The sequence below is a fragment of the Poecilia latipinna genome, unplaced genomic scaffold (assembly GCF_001443285.1).
Source record: "Poecilia latipinna isolate Pla-1442-1.1 unplaced genomic scaffold, P_latipinna-1.0 Scaffold1578, whole genome shotgun sequence".
NCBI classification, from domain to species: Eukaryota; Metazoa; Chordata; class Actinopteri; order Cyprinodontiformes; family Poeciliidae; genus Poecilia; species Poecilia latipinna.
Genome location: NW_015114194.1, coordinates 17,935 through 29,500, shown reverse-complemented (window position 1 = coordinate 29,500; position 11,566 = coordinate 17,935). Strand labels below are relative to the sequence as shown.

General features: G+C 46.0%; 1 protein-coding gene across 3 annotated transcripts in view; it reads left to right on the top strand.

The window, feature by feature from the left end:
• The window catches only part of tom1l2b (target of myb1 like 2 membrane trafficking protein b), a 13,448-nt gene extending 4,982 nt beyond the window's left edge, over positions 1-8,466 (top strand). The window contains exons 3-16 of one of the 3 annotated variants that reach the window (XM_015058843.1): positions 776-854; positions 961-1,110; positions 1,632-1,766; positions 1,863-2,030; positions 2,658-2,774; positions 2,845-2,978; positions 3,139-3,190; positions 3,932-3,940; positions 4,762-4,939; positions 5,462-5,588; positions 5,663-5,738; positions 6,988-7,047; positions 7,838-7,874; positions 7,985-8,466. In XM_015058843.1, coding sequence (XP_014914329.1) covers positions 776-854; positions 961-1,110; positions 1,632-1,766; positions 1,863-2,030; positions 2,658-2,774; positions 2,845-2,978; positions 3,139-3,190; positions 3,932-3,940; positions 4,762-4,939; positions 5,462-5,588; positions 5,663-5,738; positions 6,988-7,047; positions 7,838-7,874; positions 7,985-8,118 — 1,456 coding nt within the window. In that variant the 3' untranslated portion in view covers positions 8,119-8,466. The remainder of the gene's footprint in view (positions 1-775; positions 855-960; positions 1,111-1,631; positions 1,767-1,862; positions 2,031-2,657; positions 2,775-2,844; positions 2,979-3,138; positions 3,191-3,931; positions 3,941-4,761; positions 4,940-5,461; positions 5,589-5,662; positions 5,739-6,987; positions 7,048-7,837; positions 7,875-7,984) is intronic. The other 2 variants (XM_015058844.1, XM_015058845.1) reach the window with 2 other exon arrangements.
• Positions 8,467-11,566: the final 3,100 nt, after the last annotated feature.

The following is an 11,566-nucleotide window of genomic DNA, read 5'->3' as shown; positions in this document are numbered from 1 at the left end:
GAAACTCATCCAGGCGTTTATCTTTAGTCTCATTGTTTCCTGCAGCAGCATCTTCACAGGTCTGTCCACCAAATCGATCCTCCAGCTGCAGCTGATCCAGAAGCTGCTGCAGCTGATCCAGAAGCTGCTGCTGTTGTTCTGACTAGAACCAGGAAGATGGAGACATAAGACCAGATCTACAGTCCTACAGCTGTAGCTCCCTGTAGCTCAGACTGTAAAATCCTGTTAGTTTATAAATCACTGGACGGTTTAGCACCACAACACATTAAAGATCTGCTGCTGCTGTATCAACCTGCCAGACCCTCAGGTTCTGGTTCTGGTTCTGCTCTGCATCCCCAGAACCAGAACCAAACGAGGAGAAGCAGCATTCAGCTTCTATGCACCACAAATCTGGAACAAACTAACAGAAAACTGAGAAGCAGCAGAAACACTGACTTCCTTTAAATCCAGACTCCTGGTTAGTTTCATTTGAATCGTGATCAATTTATCGACGGCATCGACTTAATGTCACATTTTATTGTTGATTCTCTGCTGCATGACTTTGTGTTTCTGTGTTTATGATGTAAAGCTCTTTGAAAAGCCTGCTGCTGACATGCTGTACAGATAACATTTGATTGATTGATTGATTGGGTGTACAGCGTTTTAATGGCGTCAGCCTGAAGATGTTGCTGGTTATCCTTCTTCTCATGGTGTGTTGCTGGTATTTGTCCTGTCTGAACCCATGAGGAGGCTTCAGAACGCCAGGCTGACGTCCGGCTCTGTCTCTTCCCTTCAGGCCGAAGGATGCGATGAGAGCGGTGAAGAAGCGGCTGAGCGGCAACAGGAACTACAGGGAAGTGATGCTGACTCTAACGGTGAGATGATGCAGCAGCTGCAGGATAAATCTGCAGCATGTCTGAGGAGTGAAGGTTGCCTCTCTTCTGGGATGAAACGCGCTGACAGCTGCTGCATCTCCACCAGGTTCTGGAGACGTGTGTGAAGAACTGCGGCCATCGTTTCCACGCCTTGGTGACCAGTAAGGACTTTGTGGACGGCGTCCTAGTTAAAGTCATCTCTCCTAAGAACAACCCGCCCACCATCGTTCAAGAGAAAGTCCTGGCTCTGATCCAGGTAGGACAGCTGCAGGTAGTCTGGGTCAGTGTGGTTCTGCAGCCGGTTCTGCTGCGTGTTGGGTTACCTGAACCGGATCAGGTGACTCTGCAGCTCCTGTTTCCATCTGAGCGGCTGTCAGGACGGAGCTTCTGATGTAGAGCTGGAACAACTGGAATAATTGATTCATCTGGAAGAATAACTCAGAGCGATAATTAAACCAAAACTACAAACTAACTCACATATTTACAGATAAAGAAGGTTTTTATCTTGCATGCAAAAGGTTTTGTACAGTTTTGGTTTAATTAATACTCTGATTGCTCTTTTTTAGCACCTATGCTTCACTTAACGATGAATCAATTACTAAATTAATTGCAGAGTAATTCAATAATCGATTGATCTGGTGAGTCATTTCAACTCTAATTTTCAGGAACAGAATCTGTAAGTGCTGCAGTGTGAAGCCTCGGCTCTGAACATGGCTGCTGAAGGTTTTGGGCTCAGACAGGAAGTGGGTTAACTGGTTGCTGGTTCTCTTCCTGCAGGCTTGGGCCGATGCATTCAGGAGCAGCCCGGACCTCACAGGTGTGGTCCAGGTGTACGAGGAGCTGAAGAGGAAAGGCATCGAGTTCCCCACCTCAGAGCTGGAGACGCTGTCGCCCATCCACACCCCTCAGCGGGTCGGAGCCGCCGCCGCTTCTCACTAAACGCCCCCACTCTCCCTGACCTCTGACCTCTGCAGCTTTATCCATGGCCTCCTTGTGTGTCGGTTGCAGGCGGCGTCGGCTCCAGAGGGCGACTCCACGCTCCACAAGTACAGCAGCAGCAGCAGCAGCAGCAGCAGCAAGGCTAAAGCTGCGCCGCAGCCCGTCCCACCAGCCTACAGCGCGCCGCAGGCCCCCAGCCTGCAGCCGGGGGGCGCCGTCACCCCCAGCCCTGAGCAGGTGCTGCAGCGAACCCTTCACTGAGCTGATGATTTATCTAAACGCCGATTAAAGCAGGTTTAGTGATTTAAAGCTGCAATATGCAACTTTAATATTTTTTAATATTTGTAGAAAATGTCATGATGGTTTATAAAGATACGCTGTGAAAAATGAAGCTTCTCCCAATTGTAGCAACCAATCAGAGCCAGGAGGTGGGACTTAGCGCTGTCAATCACCCTCAATGTTGTGCTGCTCGCCTTCACATTTGCTCCCTGCTCCGCTGCAGATAGCATAGCCGGTCATAAAAGCTAATACTAGATAGCATAGCCACCGATTATGGCGGATAAACAGTTTTCCTGTAATGGTAAGTTGTTTCTATGTCATTAGCACATTTAGCAGTGAGTACATGAGGATAGTTGGCAGCTGTAAGCCCCTCCCCCTGGCTCTGATTGGTTGTTTTTGATCCTGAATGGTTTCAGTCGGCAGTAGCAGCTCATGGAGGAGCAGGAGAGAATCGATCTGTTCACAACATGCTGTCAGTTTAATAAATATGTAAAATCATATTTTTATGAAAGTTACAAACTGCAGCTTTATTTGGTGTTTATTCCAGCTTGCAGCCTAATGGTCGTTGGTGTTTGTGTTGCTCAGATTAGCCGGCTCCGCAGCGAGCTGGACGTCGTCCGTGGAAACACCAAGGTGATGTCAGAGATGCTGACGGAGATGGTTCCAGGGCAGGAGGACGCTTCAGACTACGAGCTGCTGCAGGTCAGGCCTCAGGCCTCAGGCTGACTCTGAACACCATCATAAACCACCAATCGTCTGTCTGCGTTGTCAGGAGCTGAACAGGACGTGTCGAGCCATGCAGCAGAGGATAGTGGAGCTCATCTCCTGCGTCTCCAACGAGGCGGTGACCGAGGAGCTACTGCACGCCAACGACGACCTCAACAACATTTTCCTCCGCTATGACAGGTCAGAGCCCTGAAGCGCCTGGTTTCCACCTGGTTTCCACCTGGTTTCCACCTGGTTTTGCTCTCAACCCAGTTTTGGGTCCGTCCCAGAACTTTTGGCCTCGTCAGTTTGAAATCTGTTGGTTTCCCGTTTGATGCGCCGTCTGCTTCTTGTGCTGCAGGTACGAGCGGTTTCGGTCCGGCAGATCCTCGGCTCAGAGTGTCAACAACGGGGTGAGTGGCAGCAGACGTGCTGAACGTCTCTGCCTGGCTTTTATTGAACCTTTTCTTTAAAATCACCTGTGGCCGGTTGGCTCTCGGTTATTTCTTCTTATGTTTTCACATCTCATCATGGTGTGAATGATGGTCCATCAGTCAGATGAGCAGGCCCAGCCTGAGAGCCAGGCAGCTGGAACCAACCGTCACTTTCTCCTCTAAAACCTTTTAATACGTGTAGATTTATACTGAGACCAGGTTCTGCCCAGCAGGGGGCGCCACACTGGCTGGATCCAAAGTAAATGCATCCTGGTTATGGAGGCAGTATAACAATCAGAATCTGAATGCCTTCAATTAAAAATGGCGGCTTCTGACCGGCGCAGCCTTTGAAGGTATTCTGTTAGCCGGTTCTGTGTTCACTCTCACAGGTTGCTGTCTACTAATTAGGCAACTTGTTCAGGCTCTGGATTTTCTTTAGGGGCTTCACAGAAAAGGGGGTTGAACACAAATCCACATGAAGCTTTTCTTTCTACTTGGTATAAGTTTTCTTCAAATTAACACTAATGCACAGTTTAGTTTTGGTCTATAAAATCCCAGTAGGTCAGCAGAAGAGGGAGTGAATACTTTGGCGTGGCGCCATGAAAGATGCAGCTTCAGGCGGGATCTTCATCCAGACTGACCGTCACTCATCGTCTCTGTGCTAGCATGCTAACATTGTCCACTGTCTCTTCCTCTCTGTCCATGTGTTTCTGTGGCTAGCTGAGACAGGCAAGTATGGAAACTGTCCTCCTCTCTAAATCAGCCGCCGCATCAAAGGCAATAAAAGATGGCGGCTTCTTTAGCTTCCAGTACTCTTACCCCGTATGGCAGGAGCTCTCAAGCCTCGCAGTCAACAGATTTAACCTGTGCAAAGCAAACGGCCACTGATAAAACCCGACGCGCTGCGGCTGCTGGAGGTAAAGCTCTGGGAGACGAACCGGTGCGTTAGCTTGATGCTACAGGCACAGCGACGGCTCACCATGCGGCGCCATTGGACGTGGCAGAAGCAGAGTCACATTACAGGGGCCCGTCGGCCAATCAGGAGCGAGCGCTCCATTAGTTTGTAAATGAGGGAGAAAGGAGGATTAGCTTGGGGTTAAGAAGTTCAGCATTTGGACCGCTGGTGGCGCTCTCCTCCTGTGGTTTAACCCTCTAAGGCTTTTCCTCTAAGCTGCTTCCTGTCGTCGTCAGGTTGTGAGCTGCTGCCATCAGCATGTATTCCCTTCGCCTTCCCTCATCGCCTCAAACAGGAAGTAGATCTAGGCACCAAAATAAAAGCCTGTGCACGGCCATGTTCTCTTCTCTGCTGATTCCTGCCTTCTTAAGGGGATTCTCTTCACTTCCTGTCTCCTTTTCTGACCCTCGGTGTGTTTTCCTGCCTGACCCCTTAAGAAGCAGCTGCTTCCTGTCGCTCTCATGACTCCCTACGCTAACCACTGAGCTGTTCACCGCTGTGCATCACACCGGACTTTATGTTCTGATGATTAAAGTATTGCAGAGTGTTCCAGTTTCTCCTGAGCTTTAAGTATTGATTATTGTTTATTGATCAGGTGCTCAGTGAGGCCACAGAGGACAACCTGATTGACCTTGGACCCGGCTCGCCCGCAGTGGTCAGCAACATGCCCAGCGCCGCTCCGTCCAGCCTGCCGCCCGCCCTGAGCAGCGCTGCAGGGAGGCCCTCGTCCCCGGCCTCCCCGGCCTCTCTGGCCTCCCGCCTGGCCGGTTTAGGTCCATTTCCACCTTGTTTCTGCAGTCACACATGCAGTAATCTGCTCATATCTTTACATGTTCACAGTAACTGGAGGTTCAGACAAATTCAGTTCTGTAGAGAATCACAATCCTGGTGCTGGAATTCTGAATAGAATCCCAAATTGATTTTAGTTTGCTTAGTTTTTTGTATAATCATATCCAAACACCAGACACTGAAAGAACCACATCTGCCAGCTGCTGCTGTAGCTCCTGGGTTTGACCACTAGGAGGCAGCAGTGCTACAGATGTAATTCATGCTGGACTTTCATTCATTCATTCATGCACACTGAAACGATTGAAATATGTTCAGAGTCAGGGATTTATTAATTGGTAATAAATCGCAGATAAATAAAAATGAGCTAAGTCCTTCCTGATGACGGATTTTATGGGTTTTTCAGGCTTTTTGTCAGATTTTAAAGATGATTTTTGCTTTAATGTTGTGTAGCTGATCCTGTCTGCATGATGCCTGACTCTTGCTTTTTATTTCTGCGTCTCCTGCAGACGTGGGCGCCGACAGCGTCAGTAGCACTCTGAGCGCGCTCAGCAGCTGCAAGCCGGCGGCAGCGCAGGACGACTTCGACGTGTTCGCTCAGACCCGGAGCGGCGCGCTGGCAGAACCACACAGAACGTAAGAACCCGTTCACGGTTTCCCCCGCTGGAGCAGGAAGCCGCTGAAGTCTAACAGCAGCGTTTTGCTCTCAGGCCGTCAGCAGCAGACGCTGCAGCGGACGGCCCTCCACCCACGCTGGACGTCCAGCAGCCGGCTGCTGCAGGCGCGGTGAGTTGTGATGTCACTTCCTGAGCCTTTAAATGTCTCAGATTATCCTCCAATTGGAAGGATAGGATGCTTTATTGGGAACAACAAAACATTAGTCATAAATGTTATCCCAACATTCATGACTAAATTCTTCTTCCACTGATGACTCTCTCTGACTCCACCATGAAAACATCCTGTTCATATTTTATTTCTAAGCGGCCGTCTCTCTGTTTGCTTCGTTTTGATTATTTTATACCCAGCCGTCACTTCCTGCTGGGACCAGTAAGCACACCAGTTTGGGTCCATGTCCTCCACCTCTGGACCCATTTCACCTGGTCATTCAGAATCTTAACAGTTTTGACTTTGGCTGCAGTTAATGATTATTTTAGTTTCCAATTATTCTGACAATAGAAATGTCTCATATCCTCAGGATTATTAAATTATTGTAATCCTCATAAAAATCTCACCTGTAATTAATTAGTTTTCTTCTGAAGTGGTTATTCGATTGTTGAAATAATCGTCAACTAATTTAGTAATTGATGAAGGAATTAAAGTCCACAGACTGTTTTTGTGAAAGAACCGAGCAGAAATGAAGCAAAACATGAAGTGGAAACATTTTGAATTTAAGTTGAAACAAATATTTGGTGTGTAAATCTGTTGGCCTCCCCTTGTTCACATTGATCATCGTTTCCTGTTCAGTTAATAACGGTTAATCAGTAATAATCCCCAGATTATCCATAATCTGAATGGATGTTCAGATTTCCTCATGTTTGAAGGATTTTTAGCTGCAGACGTTCGGATGTCCTCCAGAGGAAAGCTCTTCATAAGATGGAAAAAATTCATTTTCTCTCATTTTACATGAAATAAGTTTAAGGTTAAATGAAAAACCTGCAGAATGTTTCTTTTTCTGTCAGATTAATTAGTTACTCCAGATGTTTTACTGTGTGGTTCTGGTTCTGACCCGTTTGGGTCAGTTTGGTCTGTTTGCTGGAGTCACACATGCAGATAGACTCACCATGAAATAAAAAGTAACTTTAACACATAATAATTACCAAACTGTTATTTGAGGTGAAGTGAGCAGCGGGTGGATTAGCGGGTCGTTCCAGAAGTTCTCATCTCCATCTTCAGATTATTTTCTGTCTTTTTCTGTTATCATCTTCTTCAAACATTCATGTTGATGTGTTTTAATACGCTTCAGTTTGGTTTCTGTTTCTTTGGATGTTTATTTGTGTGTTTTTCATTTGGCGGCCTCCTGCGGCGCCCCCTGCAGGGCCAGCAGCGTCAGTCCTCTGTCATGGATGACATAGAGGAGTGGCTGAGCACCGATGTGGTGAGACGGATCACAACTTTTAGTTTTCATCCTTTTCTTTGCTTTTCCTTCTGATGAATCTCTGTGCAGCTGGAAAATAAAACATCTCATTTCTTTGAAGTGGGATTAATCATTTCCTCATTTCTTTACTCACTAAGCTCAGTGTTGGTGAAGGAAACGATCCGAGAATAAAACTGATCAGCATGATGGATTAGATATCAACTCTGTCAGGTTTACATGTCTGTTTCACATCAAAGACCTGAAATTATTAATATTTTCTTCTGCAAACATTGATCTGATTTACAACCATAAACTTTAAGTATTTAACTGGTTTTATGTGTCAAAGTCGATTATCAGCTGGAAATCAATGGAGTTTCCTAAGGAAATCTGAAAAGTGTGGTGTGCATTTATGTTCAGCAGCTGTGAGTTACAGCTGAGTCAGAGATTCTGTAATTAGTGACTTCTGAAGACTGATGGTAAAATGTCCCAGTAATTATTGTGATAAACGATAATATTGTTGTTTTGAGATCATTTTCAACTAATATAATCATAAAATAAATAAAGTGACCAAAACCAAAAAATAAAATAAAACAAACCTGAATAAATAAAGTCAAACAACAAAACTCTTCTTGGAAACATTTTAGTCATCAGAGTGGGAATTATTAAGTTCATTTTAATTTATTAAAATGTGATCTATAGATTTATTACAACCAACTATGGTATCTGTTACTTGGCTTAAATCCAAATGCACTCCACACTTTTCAGACGTTTCCCTCCAGTCGTGACGTTTCTCTGTTTTTCTGTCCAACAGAAAGGAGACGAAGGAGAGGAAGGCGTGACCAGCGAAGGTAAGATGTAGAGAGCTGGTTTCATTTCCTGTTTCCTGTTTCAGAGTCACTTAGCTTCGTTTAGCTGCAGTTAGCTTCGTTTAGCTTCATCCTAGCTCTCCTCCTTCCAGAGTTCGATAAGTTCCTGGAGGAGCGGGCCAAAGCCGCCGAGACCGGCCCGCCGTCGCCCCCCAGTGGCGCGACGCAGGGAACGCCCAGCAGAAAGAAGACGGGGAGACAGGAAGACGCTCTGCTGGCCATGTAGACCATCAGCCCCCGCCGACACCCCTACGTCTCCGGACCAGAATGGCTGCAGCCCAGAGACGTCCAGGTCACCCACTTCCTGCTTCCTGTTTCCTACTTCCTGTTTCCAGACGTTTTCAGTAACTCTGAGGCAGGACGGCCCTCAGATCAGCGTTGGGTTTGTTTTAGCTGCTCCTCAGCAGAACCGACCCATTTGGTTCTGTAGGACTGACCGTCCTCTCTGATGTTTGTCCTAGTCAAATCATCTCCAAGTTGGTTTGTAAATGTGTAAATGTTTGGTGTATATTTGGCTCCGTGTTTCAGAGTCACTGGTTTAATTAGTTTCTGTTCAGAACAAAAAGGGAAAACCCTCCATGATGCGACAGGAAGAAGAAAAGCGGGAACTTCCTGTTGATCCAACTGAAGCTGCTGGCAGGGCCGGCCCAAAGCCCCCTGGGGCTCCTGTCCCCCACCGCAGGGCCCCCTTGCATTAAATCCTGACTGTTAAAAGAAGCTGCTGCCGCAGCATTTGCTCATGCTTTGGGCCGGCTCTGCCTTCACTGTTTGTTTTGTCCTGAACTCGTTTAGAGGACCAAACGTTTAAATTTTACTTCCCGTTTCTGATTCAACTTCACACTACAGATGGAGTTTGCACATCATCAGTGTTATTAATCGTATGATTTGCTGACATCTTCAGAGGCCTGACCTTTCAACACCACATTTGTTTTCAGAAATGAGTCCCAGCGCCACAAACGAGACGTTTAGATCCCAGACCAGCGCTTAGTCGCCGCGGCAACGAACGTTTCCATTGAACTACAGAAGTAATTTATTCTCTGATCAGTATTTAAGTGTTTTTATTGAGCTGAGGATCAACTGGCATCATGTCTGGACTTTAATGTTGTTGCTTCTGTTTCTGCTGAAGAGATTCCTCCCCCTCCCCCACCCGCTGCTGCTGCTGATCAGGATTTATGTCGTTGGTTGAAATCAGACAATGAAGATGAAGGTTTTAGTCTGAAGTCACCAGAACACTAACCAACGTGAAGATTGCACTTTTTAGAGATTTCCTTTGGTTTCCTGGGTTTTGTTGTCACTGGTGATTCTGGTTGCAGAGTGGAGCCGCCATGTTGGCTCTGAACTCGGAGCCGCCATGTTGGCTCTGAACTCGGAGCCGCCATGTTGGATCTGGGCTGCTCTGTGTTTCTGTTCTTCGTGTTGGTTAAATTATGCATGAACTCTAAATAAAATAATCTGTGTGATCCACATCCTTCTCCAGGTTTTTATTCCCTGTTTCCTGACCTCCACACTGACCTCGTCATCCTAAAGCTCAGCAAGAAATTAATTTAGTTCAGAAAGTCAAACTCAGATTCATTAAACTGTGAATCAGGGTTTATTATTGATCATTTTGATTATTGGTTTTCAGCAGCTGGGAACCATCAGATTCCCTCATAATGAGATTATTACAGAAAATCAATCCAAAGATTTGAACCAGGAATGTTCAGACCTGGAAGCCCCGCCCCCTCATTTCCGTATAAGGACATTCAGTTCAGATTTCTAACACACCATTTAATTGATCCTCTTCATTAATTAATTAAGTTTAAAGTTTCTGAATGCCAATATTTCTATCAAAACACTGAAATGATTTTGATCCAGAATGTGTTTGAAAAGTAAAAGTTCCTGTAATTTAATCCTGGGCGTCTCTGGTTGCTGAAGACTTTCAGGAACTAATGAACCTAAAAATGAACTCAGATCTGGTTCCAGGTCCTTGAACGGGTCTCAGGTTGGGGTGTGAATACTTCCTGTTGGGGTTTGACTGGAATGTGTATGATGATGTCACGTTCTGAGCCCGCAGCATCACAGATCCTCTTCTGTGCATGAAGTTGTTTTCATTTGTTAGAAAGTCAGAGATTCTGTGATTTTTAACCAGAACAGTTTTTTGCTTTTGGTTTTTAAATCTGCACTTAAAAACTCTATGAAACAATTTTACCAACAAAGACATTTAAATCAATTTGTTTTATTCTTCATTTAAATTTCCAACATTTTCTCTACTAAACGTCCCGTTTCTCATTTTCCAAAACAAAAAATAAACTCTTCCTGCTGATCTCTAGATAAACTATTTATTTTTGCTCATCTTATATATTTATTCAGTGTGTTTATAAATATATTCCCCATTTTTGTTCATATTCATTTTTACTGAATATTTGCTGCATTTTAAATTTGCTAAAATATATTTTTTGTGTAAGTTTTGTATGACACATTTTTTAAGTTAATTTTTTATTTATCCATTTTTACTTTTATATATTCCTTTTATTTGCATTACTAAATAGTACAACATATTTAAATGATTTTTAGTTGAAAGTTTTGCAGAAGAGACCAAACCTGATCACTTAAACATCAGAACATAATCCAGATCTGGACTCTGGGCCTCCACCGGACCGGAGGCCCGTGAGGAAGACCTCTGGCTTTCTTCATCAGCCGGAAGCAGCTTTTCAGCTGGAACCTTAAGTTTGAATTGATGAACAAATATTTCTGTTTATTCCTGTAATTTTCTCCACAGCCTCGGTGAAAAGCAAGCCTAAAACAAACATCGCAGATTAAATGACCTCTTTGTGTTTATTATTTATTGTTATTAATGTTGCACATCAGTAGTTTCCCAATTTTCTGTACCTTTAGCAGAGCCGCTGTAGCCGTCAGCGGCTCATAATGAGCTCTCCCGCTGAAGCTGCTCATATTCAGACGTGAGGAAAACTGGAAGTAATTATGAGTCCCGTCAGCGGCGGAAGCAGCGCCGCTTTCTCGATGCGTCGCAGCGGCAGCTGCCACTGTGTGCACTGACTTTTCAGCCTGCAAACACTCCTGCAGCCTCCCAGCACTTTATGCTAAGTTAATTTATCCAAATATATCCACGGCAGCAACAACTGTGTTAATGGAAAGCCGCTGATCCATGAAGGCTCGGTGCCGGGCGGGTAGCTGTCGGGCAGAACCGTCAGCAGGCGGAAGGTGTGTTTAGCGGTACCTGCGGCCGGGGGAGGAGCCGCCGTCTGGGCCGTGGTATTTAAATCGGGTCAGCCGGCCTCACCCCGCGCTGTTCGCCGTTATTAGCTGCCAGTCACGGCGGAGCTGCCGCCTCCTCTCCCGGAGTCTGACTCAATCTAAAGGTTAAGCAGGGAAACGTCCCGACCGCCATGATTGATCTCCTCGGCTCCCGTTTCCACGGGCTCCCCCCCCTGCTGACGTCACGCCCGCCGTTCAGGTGTCACTCAGCCGCCACAAAGGTCAACGGAACACCAGCTCCAAGCGGGCCGAACCGGCAGAACCTCCTGCAAAGCATCATGGGCAGGGGCGCAACTACATCTTATTCAGGTGGATGCGAAAACATAAATGCCCCCCTCACCAGAAAGGTACATAAGAGTGAAGGAGCCTAGAAAACTAGAAAACATACCTCTATCCCCCCCCCCCCCCCCCCCCACACA